General features: G+C 42.8%; 1 protein-coding gene across 5 annotated transcripts in view; it reads right to left on the reverse strand.

The window, feature by feature from the left end:
• Positions 1-5231: 5231 nt before the first annotated feature.
• sgk1 (serum/glucocorticoid regulated kinase 1) overlaps positions 5232-13108 on the reverse strand; it is a 47310-nt gene continuing 39433 nt past the window's right edge. For 4 of the 5 annotated variants that reach the window (XM_056294296.1, XM_056294297.1, XM_056294295.1 and 1 more), the window contains 9 exons: positions 11133-11208; positions 10809-10884; positions 10218-10406; positions 9937-10068; positions 8575-8811; positions 8369-8464; positions 7436-7591; positions 7246-7335; positions 5232-7032 (listed from right to left, as the gene is read on the reverse strand). In XM_056294296.1, the coding sequence (XP_056150271.1) occupies positions 6865-7032; positions 7246-7335; positions 7436-7591; positions 8369-8464; positions 8575-8811; positions 9937-10068; positions 10218-10406; positions 10809-10884; positions 11133-11208 (1220 nt within the window). In that variant the 3' untranslated portion in view covers positions 5232-6864. Of the gene's footprint in view, positions 7033-7245; positions 7336-7435; positions 7592-8368; positions 8465-8574; positions 8812-9936; positions 10069-10217; positions 10407-10808; positions 10885-11132; positions 11209-11340; positions 11985-13108 lie in introns of those variants that run through there. The other variant, XM_056294298.1, reaches the window with a different exon arrangement.

Genomic DNA, 13108 nt, shown 5'->3' on the forward strand with positions numbered 1-13108 from the left:
TCAGGCATGCTGTGCAAAACCCATCCTCAACAATGAGTGGACTATCCAAAGATGGATCGATTTGGATCATTTGTATACCACTTTGAGCGTCCTCACTCTGTCCAGGAAAATAGCATGCAAGCAACAAACACACTTGTTTCCATCACAACATCATTAAGAGTCAAGGATCATTTTAGTCAATGAATAGTTGAAATTCTGACCCGGCAATTATTAACAGGAACAGCATGTCCTATAGGTCTACAATTATCTTTGTTCCCTGTGCATTTTTTTGTTTTGTTTTGTTTTGTTTTGTTTTGTTTTTGTGATGAAACTGGATTGCTTCACTGTGCCACTAAATTTGACGGCCCTTTGAATCCATTCAGGAGATCAAAGGCAATAGTGATTAGATTTGGCAATCACTATCCTGAAGCCCCCCCCCCCACCCCCCTCTCTTGTGGTCTCTCAAAATTCAGAATTTCGTATTCAATGTTTGCTCAGTTGGCCACCCGCTTTTTACCCCAGCTCCCCAAGCACTCTTTCCATGAATCCCGTGGCAGAGCGAGCTTCGATACCTGACCCCTGCTGCTTAACCCCCGCTAACAGCTGTCAGAATGTAAACTCAGTCACACCATGTTCCATTTCCACCCGGTCTCAGCATAGCCAACTTCTGCGGAGCTGTATTTAGATTTAGAAAATGTTTAGGATGCAAGGCTTGACATGCTGATGCACTGTGTGAACCACGGGCGCTCGATCCTCAGTAAAACCCATTTGCTAAACTTATGCATGTATATGTAGATGATGTATGCATGTCTCTGTGTGTCTTCTTGGACTCTTGCATAATGAGCCATTGACTGAGATAACTGTGGAAACCATATGACTTCACAACATAGACACACAAGTGAGGAAAATTCACACATAAACTGACATGCAAGCACACAAAACCACCATAGAGTGTGCACAGTCGTACTTATTGACAATACAAAGGCAACTTAAGACTCAATAAGTTTGAGACTGGTTTGCTGGACTACTTTATAAAAAGGTAATCTGCTTGGTGTCATTTCATCCTAATGAAGGACACACAAAAATGGAAATAGAGGTTTTAGTCACCGTAACCCACAACTTCTGCACCTTTTGCCTCTCTGAGAAAACAAACCTTCAGTGACAGCGACAATAATCAGTAGAGGCATTTGTTGGTTATCTCAATAGTCAAGCATTGCATCACAGCTGTCTCTGGGATGATCAACCAAAACAATGGTTCAGTTTTGAAAGTAAATGGCAAGAGACGGGGGGTCAGATATAATATAAATAAAATGAGTAGAGTCCTTACTGTATATATCGAAATGGTCAGTGGGATTTACATTGAGGAATCTGCTGAGTTAGGACCCTAGTCTACATACTTCAAACATTACAAATACTATCATGGAGGTGATCTGAAACAGCTAAACAAACAACGTGACTTAAATTCCTTTTAAGATGCATACACATACATCACATACATGAGTAACACACACACACACACACACGCACACACACACACACACACACATTTAACACTTTCATTAACTCACAAGCCTACTCAAGGAGCAGACACACTGTCACATACGATCACTCAGATGTTTTAGGGTTGCTTACTCTTTCTCTCATTCACTCACTTGCTCACTCACTCTCTCACTCACTCATTCACTCACTGTCTCATTCACTCACTCACACACTCACTCGCATTCACTCACTCACTCTTACTCACTCACTCACTCACTCACTCACTCATTCACACACTCACTCTCCCATTCACTCACTCACTCACTCACTCACTCACTCACTCATTCTCTCACTCATTCACATACTCACCCACTCACTCACTCACTCACTCATTCTCTCACTCATTCACTCTGTCATTCACATACTCACCCACTCACTCATTCATTATCTCACTCATTCACGTACTCACTCACTCACTCATTCTCTCACTTATTCACTCACTCATTCACTCTCTCATTCACATACTCACGTACTCACTCACTCACTCACTCACTCACTCACTCATTCTCTCACTTATTCACTCACTCATTCAATCTCTCATTCACGTACTCACTCACTCACTCACTCACTCACTCACTCACTCACTCACTCACTCACTCACTCACTGCCAAACAAAAAAATGAAAACAAAATGTGGTTGCTGACATCTCTGTTAAATGTTGTTTATTTGTATAATAAGATCAAAATAATTGTAGATTAAAGAGAGTGAACATCACATCAGATCAAATATCACACTCGAAAATGACATCTGATCTGTGTGAACGGAATGAGCGCTGCTGTGCACGGTCCTGTTCTCGAAAGTCTTTTGAGTCAAACAACGTGACCAAAACAAAGCAGAGAGTAGATCTGGGTTTTGCGGCGAGGCCCTTGGACTTTGTAGTATCCATCGTCTCATTGGTAGTGGGTATGTACGGGAGGGGTTGTTGGCACGGTTCCCCTTTAAAATTTCAAGAACAAGTCTAACAAGTACCTACAGGCAAACAACGCAAGGAGAAGGTGGTAATATGGAAGGGGATGTCTGATCATTTGCAGCATAGGTCTCACTTTGTATGTTTTGCATGCGGATACAATTTGTACTTCAAACAAACAAAGTGGATCCAGTTTCTTACACCAACAATAATGCAACAACTCACGGACGTTTGAATGAAAACTGCTGCAGCAGCAATAATGGCTGCAGCTGAGGAGCAGGCAAACAGTGCCTTCCTGTGATTATTCTGGTACACTACAACTCCCAACTCCCAGACTTGTGTGGGAGGGGGGCTGTGGATCAGGAAAAGTACACTTTAGGGTTGCCACGAAGCCAAAATTACAACTTTTACACACTACTACTAAACAACTACTAATAATAAGCTAATATATGTGTGTAGGTATCTAGTGTTGACGGATATCATCTTTGGGTCGTGGAGCTGCTCTGGATGCATACCATACGATATTGACTCTACCTCCTGGATTTCTGTTATTTCCTCAAATTGTGTAATCTCCTGCCTCTGACTACTCTGTTGTTGTTTGTTTGTTGGTTGTGTTTTACTGCACAGCTGGTATTACCCAGAGTATACTGGATCAGGGAAAGGATAATTGACACGAGAAACACAGGCCTCAATTTCGCTTGATGTAGTCCTGTTTATTGCCTGACCCGTTAGAAGATAGAGGACCTTGTCTTTGGTTTTAAGGTCCTGTTTTGCGGATAGCCACAGATAAATGCGTGTGCAGCCACAGTGCTTTGATATGTATCCGCCCGAAACTAATTACTATATCCGTGTCATGGAGGAGGGCCACTGAGGAGTAACACTAAAACACACAACTTTTTATGATCCATGTTAAGAAATTCAAGTCAGTGTTTGTGTGCACTGGAGTTAATCAACAATATGATCAATAAATGGTTAATGTGACCGAATTGGATTTGTTTCCCTCGTGAGACAGTAGATACTCTTCCACACAGTGAAATATAAATGCAAAGTACTCCAATTTGCTGGAAATTATAGGTAGATTAAATGTGTTATTTTGCACAACTGCCGAACTTGGTTATGTGTGGACTTTGCAGAAAATATAGTGCAAGTAGAGCACCTACTAATTTGAGATGAAGTTCTGGCTCATGTCATAATTAAGTTGATGTTGTTGTCAGAAAATTAACTATTTAAGATAACCTGTCCACAGTGTTTTCCTGCCCTCTGTCTGAGCTGTGTTGGAATAAACTGCAGTTAAGACCATAAAAAGAAATTAATTAATGTCAACGTGAATGAATTAATGAATTAATGCATGCATGCATGCATAAATGAATGAAGGAAGGAAGGAAGGAAGGAAGGAAGGAAGGAAGGAAGGAAAGAAGGAAGGAAGGAAGGAAGGAAGGAAGGAAGGAAGGAAGGAAGGAAGGAAGGAAGGAAGGAAGGAAGGAAGGAAGGAAAGAAGGAAAGCGACTGAGTTGGGGCTGCTACTAAATATATGACCAGCAGATGGAAGTGTGTGACTATTAATTATGTTGAATCAGTTGCGCTTCCCTTCAACTTCCATTCAACGAGATAACAGCAATGAACGCAATTAAATAGCAGAGCAAGTGAAGCTCACACTAGCTGATAATTAATGATTTCAAAGAAATATTTTGGATACTCACAATAACCCCACATGCAGCCAGAGAACATTCTAAATTCGTCTTAGTAGCTATGCAGTATGCATAGTAGCTATGAAGCTACTAATGCACTATTCAAAATTGTTACATAACTGTTTCCATTGACCTAGCAGGTCAATGGAAAAATAATAATATTGTTTTTTTAATTTTGCTTCCTGATTTATGAGTTGAGTGTAAAGCTATAACATTTTCTTAGATATGTAATGCGTCTGTAAAAGATGTAAAAAAAAAAGTTCTCCATATTTGACAAACTTTGGATGGGCTGTTTGGCATGGAGTCATGATCTACACTGTTGTTATTGTTTTGTCCCCCCCCCCCCACACACACACCATTAAATCACTGCTGGTTTAATGTAGAGCTAACCTGACTAGCTGAGTTGTCACTGGGTTCATCAATATCTTTGATCTAGGGTGACCATGCGGGTTATCTCAGGCCAGCCAATAGTTTGCCCTCCAACACACACACACACACACACACACACACACACACACACACACACACACACACACACACACACACACACACACACACACAGTTTAGACGTCAAAAGCATTGTTGTGTAAGGTCACTGACGCAAAGGGAGGTTTGAAGTCCACTTTCCACTGATGTTGGATGCTGGTCAGAGGTCACTCGTTCAAGCCACTGCTAACCAGGTCAAGTCCTCTGCTAGCATTTTTCTCATTAATAAAAAACAAAAATATTTACCAGTTAAGCTATATTACTTACTTATACATCTTTCATCCCTGTCTATATAGGAGAAACACTTGGATGTGTGTCTTCTCATAGGGAACTGCTAACCAGTACATTGGTCATGAGTTTAAGGTACTGACTCCTACAATATAGTTCTTCCACAACTGAAAGATAAATTAATATTAATTCTACTAGAGGATAAAGTGTAATGCCACACAAGCAATATTGGAATTGCATTGCAGGGTTATATAAAAATATGGCCTGTCGCACCAGCAAATTAAAATCAATAGAATTAAGCTGCTATGTGCACTACACACTTATTCAACTTGGATGTTGTGCAAGGGTAGTGTTAGAAATTTGTGCATGCAAAAGTAAAAATACCACGACTCAAGAGGCAAGTCTACGGTGTAATAAAGTTAAACTTTTTTTATTGCAAACAAAACATGGCCACATAAATCTGAAACAATTTTACAATTTACAGTACATTTAACATGAATTGTTACATATACGTGTTTAAGCATACCTTTAGTCATTTTTCCTTTTTGTTCAATATACATTAAAACTAGAACACATGACTCCAAATATACAAACAAACTTAAATACCATTAAACTGCGGTACAGCAATATTAACATGGAATGTTCAGTTCAGATGTTATGGAAACTAAAGATGTAAAACACCTCCATGATCCAAACAGCCTGTCTGCCGGCCCTTGTTACATTTCTGAGGTGAACGGAAGACCATGCGAGGGGGACTCGGTTGGCAAGCGGAAATACGGGAACACTCTGAACACATCACTCCACTTCTCTTGTACTGGCCTCTGGGTCCCTCGGTGCACCGAGGTCATAGCAGCATTGCGCTCTCTCTCTCTCTCTCTCCGAATGTACGTGCAAATGAAGAGGTGGAAATTGATGTACCCATCGAGTTCCTAATTCCTACATGTTAATGACAGAACAGTGGTATGGTTGTCGTGCTACATCGTTCATTTTCGATGACTTCGTAAAACAAGTTATGAACTAATAGTTGCAGAAAAGCAAAGTGTGAGTTGCCATTACTGGGTGATTTGATGGCAGAACAGGAAAAAAAAAAAACATTGTCCAAAGATTTGAGTTGTGACGGAAAGGAAAAATAAAGGCACCTTTAAGAGCATTAATGTCCCCCTCTGTAACATTCAGCTTTTTAAATATCTCCCTTTTCTAACAAACAAGAAAAAATTAAAGCACCAAAATGAGAGCCATCTCCATGCTACTCAGTCAAACTCCACTGATAGGCCTCTGTGGTTGATAGACCAAACCTTGGGTGAGGAGGAAACAGCATGGTTTGCCACGTAGATGAAGATGGAAATCATTATACAGGGCTGGTAAAGTGAAGTCTTCCTCTTGGAGAAAGGTTGTAAATAGTTTGTATCTATGGGTGTGTATGTGTGCTGAAAGGTTTTGCAGTTGTGTTTGTGTTTGTGTGTGTGTGTGTGTGCGCCTGTGCATTTAGTTAAGTGCATGCATGTACGCATGCACGTGTCTGTGGATGGTGGCTTCAGGGATGTAGGTGGCTTTTCAGCTGCCTGAATTATGTGCAAATGACCTCCATTACCTGACAGTGCTATCGGGATATGAAGGTTGGAGAAGGATCTATCAAAGAATCTTGTGAACTTTAAGGATGAGTAATTTGTGCATTTGCAAATCAGGGTTGTAAAATGTAAGATAACAGTACAACCCCAATGAGCCATTATAATGTTGCAAACATCCTCCTGTGTCAAATGCTCCTGTATGGACCCAGGAGTTAGCAAATGGAGGAGTATGGTAAATATATATCTATATCTATATATGTTAAAACAGATTCCTTGTAGAAGAAGATGCAGGGTTGCGGGGTTGCAGGGCTTTGGGAAACAATGTCTGTCATTGGAAAATGGGGACAGGAGGGTTGGGGGCAAGAAGTCTACAAACACTGCACAGTTCATGTCCCATAAGGAATCCCAGTAGAATATGGGGTCTTATAGGTCTAATATGGTGTCCGTAGACAGAGGCTATCTTGAAATCCTATAGGTAGGAGTCCATGGAGGGAGCGTAAGAGAAGCCCAGGAAGGCCTCAGCAGCCTCTTTGATGCTGGCTGTGATGAGGGCACTGTCTGGGGAGCAGCCAATGGAGCTGGGCACTGGTTCGTCTGTAAACTCTGGGTCAAAGTGCCGCAGGTCATTTGGACCCGTCTGGAGGAAGGCAGGGAAGTAGAGAGTAGTGATTTAGTCAGATCATATAGCTGTCAAAATGCCTTGCTGTTATTGTAAATAATAAAAAGTACAGATAGATTTCTGCATGTCATGTATTAAGTTACAATGCAAACAATGACATCTGTCACTGCAAATATGGAAAATGTCAAAGCCAACATCCTCTGCAGTTAACAGTCCATAGAAATAACATACCACGTTGGGGTTGAAGGGAGGGGTAAGCTTCTTGGCATTGAGGTCATCCCAGTTGATGGGGGAGAAAAATATGTGATTCTTAATCTCAGTCTGGGAATGGAGAGGAAGGGAAAAGAGTTAATTCAAGTGATGGTAATTGGCAGTCATATATTATAAACACACAAACACACACACACACACACACACTTACAAAGTCGTCAGTGCAGCCCAGCCTCTTGGTGCGGTCCTTCTGCAAAAGGCCTTCTAGCAGGTGTCTGGCTGCGTTTGAGATATTGGGTTTCAGCTGCAGCGGCTTGTTGAGGATGTTGTCATACATCTCTGCTGTGTTGCGGCTGTAGAACGGAGGCTGGTGAGTGACGAACAGGACAGACAGATTAAAATTATGGATAAGATACTTCCAGAAATCAATATGACTGAAACAATCTGTAATATTTAATACCATGAATAGACCATAAAACTTAACATAGACTGACGCCTGGTACAATTCAGATAACATGATAGAGGAGCTGTATGTAAGTGTGTAAATGTAGCACATGTGCATTAAGGTTAGGCTATCAGACAAGCATGGGCATATAATTCAAATGTGTACAACCAGGAAATGTCAAAGCGAGACTCATGAAACTTGTATCGTAGTTGATAATCTAGCCATGTAAAAAACTTTTTTTTCCAGCTAATCTCTTAGGCACACTAATATTGTTCATGTGAAGCAGCCATTTCGAGTTGGTCTTGTTGAGTTTTTGAAAATAAAACGCTTGTATGGGGGGCTGATAGAGAAGGGAAAACTAGTCCACAAGCGACCGGCGGGGCAGGGCAGATGTGAATTGATCATGTACATGCACATCTGCATTTGTTGAACAGCCAGTAGGAAAGCCCTCTCACTTAAATGACTCGTGTTAGGCTAAAGTCTCCCGTCATGGGCTAGATTTTCTTAAGCCTGAATACAGAGCCAAGAGGAGGTGCAGAAGTCTAGTTTTCTCAAAGACCACTTCAATAACAATATGCTGAAAAATTACTACGGAATTTTTTCCCAATGACGCCAAAAAAAAACAACTGCCTATCCTAGCTTTAACCTCTTTATGTACAGTGCATAGGAAGGGAAGTCTGAATTTGGAGTTGTACTGACCAGGCCATAGAGCATCTCGTACAGCACCGCTCCCAAACACCACCAGTCTACTGTCCTGTCGTACGGCTGTTTGTGTAGCACCTCAGGAGCTAAGTACTGCAGAGAGATAAAAAGAGAAAGTGACAGAGAGAGGTGATGAGTATTAATAGTGAAATACCAAGAGCCGTCACATGACAAACACTATATTCAGAGGATCATGTCCTTACCTCCGGTGTGCCGCAGAAGGTGGAGGTGGTCCCGTTGGGCTCGATGTTCTCCTTGCACAGGCCGAAATCTGTGAGGATGATGTGGCCCTGGGAATCAAGCAGGATGTTCTCTGGCTTCAGGTCTCTGTAGACAATGTTGAGGGAGTGGAGGTAACCCAGTGCGCTGGCAATCTCAGCTGCGTAGAACCGGGCCCTGGGCTCCAGGAAGCACCGCTCTCTCTGCAGGTGGTAGAACAGCTGGAGGGGAGAGAAAGGGAAGAGAGAAAGCAAAGGGGAATTAGGTTAAGGTCATGTATGCTGAGATTTCACACATGAGATACAAGCAGAGGCAAGAGTAGCAGACGGAGTAATGTCTGGGAAGGAGAATAAATGGACAGATGCACGGGAGCAAAGAAAAAGATTGGATGCAAAGACATTGAGAGGAAGGAAGACACAAGCATCAGAGGTTGACAGAGAAAGATAGATGAAACGATGGCCATAGGTGGAGGAGAGAGTGGTGGGATAAAGGGAGAAGAGGGGGAAAAAGGGAGAAAGAGAGGAAATGTGGACCATTTCCTGACGAGGGCCATATTTAATCAGTACTGTCTCTGCTCGTCCAACAATTGCAGGAAATTTGCTTTATTCAATACACACACACACACACACACACACACACACACACACACACACACACACACACACACACACACACACACACACACACACACACACACACTGTGTAGTGCACTGCTAATTTGGGCCCAAGTCTCTCCCTTCGTCTCCCTCCCACCCAATGATTTCCTGAGAGGTGTTTCCTTTAGAAAAGAGACAGAGCGCAAAAAGACAAGAGAGCGACAGCTTCTATTCTGCTTCGCATGACAGGATATCCCCTTCTCTCTGTCTGTGCCTCTCTCTGTCTCCTCCAAGTCATCTCTCTGTCTCTCACCCTGGAACTAGATTGCCCTCTCTCTCTCTCTCCTTTCTGAGTCTGCACATTATCTCCCCTGTCGCCCCTCCATATCATACTCATCCATCATCCCAGTATTTGCTCAATGTTCATTATTTCCTATACCTTCTTTCCTTTTCTCTCTTGTGTCTACCTTTCCTACAGGTTTAGCGTCTGGCCGTGTCAACCACTCAGATTACTCCATCTGTGTTGCACTCCAACCCTGCTGCTCGCCCTCCGACAACCGCATCTGCCCTCTTGCCCACTTCCTCTCTAACCCATCCTTCCTTAAACTTTCTCTCCTACCCCAGTCATCAAAATAAACAAACTCTCACCACTTTACCCCCCCACATCATCTCTTTCCCCCAACCCTTGACTTCCTCGACACTCTGTGAGTCAGTTAAGAGAGGAGGTCAAGACGTTGGCTTGCAGCTCACCTCTCCTCCGTTGATGTAGTCCAAGATGAAGTAGAGTTTGTCTGCTGTTTGGAAGGAGTAGTGCAGGCCCACCAGGAATGGGTGCTTTACATTCTTCAGCAGGACATTCCTCTCTGACATGATGTGTTTCTCCTGCAGGATGCAAAAGGCAAGGGGCAAAACGCAGGGGTTAGAGAAGACTGTGTGTGTGTGTGTGTGTGTGTGTGTGTGTGTGTGTGTGTGTGTGTGTGTGTGTGTGTGTGTGTGTGTGTGTGTGTGTGTCTGCTTGCAAGCACATTCACCTCCTTCTTCTTTAAGATGGCCTTCTTCTGTAGAACTTTCACAGCATAGAACTTGTCATCCGTGCGATGCCTTGCCAAAAGGACCTTGCCAAAGCTGCCCTTGCCGATCACCTTGAGAAAGTGGAAGTCGCTGGGTTTGGCAGTGGGGTTGGAGGACGGACCTAGGTTGATCTGCTGGGAAGGACTGGGCTGTAGTGGGAGGAAGGGAGGGAAGGAAGGTAGGATAGGATAAAAGGAGATGGATGGAGAGGAGATGAAAGGAAAGAGGAATGGTTAAACACTAATCTCAGACATACATGCACTTGCTGCAAAGATGTAAACAGATATGCACATGTGGGTAATATGCCCTGTGTGTTGTACACATGTACATTGTAGTATACACAATGAGAAACGTGCCGATTCACGTTTGAATGATGTTTACAGAAATGTGCCTGCACGAGCAAAAACACACCATCAAAATGGAAATGAAAACCTAATGAGCACTGGTTAATGCTTCACAATGCATGCAGGTGTTTATAAATGTTATCCTCCACATGCTCTACTGTAGACAAAGCACAAATCCTATTTGTTAAGAAAACAAATAAAACTTACAGGAGGAGAGGGGTTTGCGTTCATGAGCTCAGCATCCTGGGGAGGGCTCAGGTTCAGAATGGACTGAACCTCAGGGCTGGAAATGGAGACAAACAGCACATACACATTTAGTTTCATAATGCACCGTGACCGTGCCAAAAACATTTATTTTTTAAATCATATTGCTGATTTAGGAATTGGTTGAATAAGCGAGTTGCAGTTTAATCAGCAACATTCTAAGGAGTTCTTCAAAACTTTGACGGGAGATGTGGCATCATTATCTTTCCTCCAGTGCTTTGTCCTAAAGTACATACAGAACAATAACATGAGTCAGATGGTACTCACTGCTTGCAGGCATAGGAGTTCGTGGCAAGCCTCTGAATAAAGTCGTTCAGGCCCATTCTCCGCTGTTTCATAAAAGCTGCAACGCACGAGAGGAAAAACAAAGGATTACTTCAACCCTTTTTAGCGAATTCAAATAAAATGGGAATAAATAGGATTCCATATGCTGAAGAATCAAATCAGTCAAAAGATGTTCCGTCTCCATCCGTACCAGTGAGTAATGCCACTAGCCTTCTTGATTTAGAATAGGTCAGAGCAGACTCTTCTGTTTTTCTTTTGATAGTCATAGCTCACTGTGTGACATGCAGAAATATCTCACACTTAGCTGTCGTTCAAACTAAAGCCGTCCAAGTTTAAAGGCCGGTTTTATATGAGGCCAGCAGAGGCGGAGCAATGGACCTCCATTATCGACCGCCCCCACCCTCCAGACCCTGTGATGACGTCAGGGCACCACCTAGTGGGCGTACTCCAATGGCCACATTCCATTTTGCCAAGTGGACCAGGACAAAATGACTGATGCTTGTATCCACCAATCATTAGCCGTTGCGCTCCACGCGCCACCGCTTCACATCAGAAAAAGTCTGAATGCGTCAAAACGCGCTGCTTAATAAGGAAAAACAGCTGAAAATGCAGTTTGCACTTCTGCACTAAGTTTGTGCAATTTTCAAATAGGTTTGCAAGATAGCTGGTCAGATCTCTTATCAGTCCAGCGCCACTAACCCACTGCGATGATCAATACACTAATATTACAACAAACCATCAAACAACTACTACTTTTTTTTAGCTGATACGCAGACGTGTCCATTCTTACCCACATCTCATCATATTCAAATTCAAGGGCAAAATGACTTCGGCGTAGTTAATACCGCTACACGAAAAGGTCTCTCAATAATTTGCTGGGAATAATTTCAGTCCATAAGGACCACTCGTCGCACAGGCAAGAGACTCAATGTTTCCAGCAAACAAACAAACAAACAAACAAACAGAACCGAGTCCAGATCTCCCGAATCTGTATTAGTATACCGGCTTCAGTAGGGACAACCACAATAAATCCGCCCCAAAATGACGCATGTTCCCTAACTACACAAAGACCAAGCGCAGAGCACTAGAGTAAAGGGGGGCAGACGCCGAGGAAAGCCGCGGGTTGTGGAAAAGTACAGGACTGGAAACTCCTGAGCACAAGCACCCACACACATATAGCCTTACTACCGTCCCGCTTCGTAATCCAAAACGCTGTGATGACCACACAATGTCAAGAGTAAAACAACAAGAAATCTTGTTGTGCATGCTCAGTAATCCAGGTGAGAAAATCAACGAAGAAAGTTGAATCAGTTCATCTGGACAAAGAAATCTCCGGATTTATTGTGCATAAGCCAACCTACTTCTGCGATTACAGACGGGCTGGCTAGATGTGGCACAGTTACGTAAGAGACTACCTGGGTCACCATGAATACCCCTGTCAGCCAAAGAAACGGTTCTTAAGTTTTACGGAGGCATTAACGTCCGTGCAGGACGACATTCTATAACAATATTTACCGAGGGAAGCGGACCTGTAATACGTTTAGTTCTCGCGATAGCCGATTTAACGCAACACGCAAACAGCTGTTCGCATCTTACACGCTAGCAAGACAACAGTCACAGCAATTTTAAGAAAACGAGATATTAACGACGATGCGCAAAATATATTTAGGGTTTTTTTTTGGTTCCGTTGATTTAGCAATGTGCCATTTATTCAACGTTTAGGTGTAACTTTATGGGGTTCGCATCGGTCATATTCGCGACCGCGTTAAATCCAGATGTCGTGCAATAAGCTCACTGCTACTCCAAACTTAACTTGGGTGAAGGATTCGTCCTAATTCAAATACGCTTTAAGTAGATAGTGACATCGAGTGCCAATACGAACCTTTCAGTTCTGAGGTGGTTCTCATCTTATCGCGTATTGACAACTGCAGGGGGAACGACGACTCAACAAGTTGGGA

The sequence above is a fragment of the Lampris incognitus genome, chromosome 15, assembly GCF_029633865.1.
Source record: "Lampris incognitus isolate fLamInc1 chromosome 15, fLamInc1.hap2, whole genome shotgun sequence".
Classification (NCBI taxonomy): domain Eukaryota; kingdom Metazoa; phylum Chordata; class Actinopteri; order Lampriformes; family Lampridae; genus Lampris; species Lampris incognitus.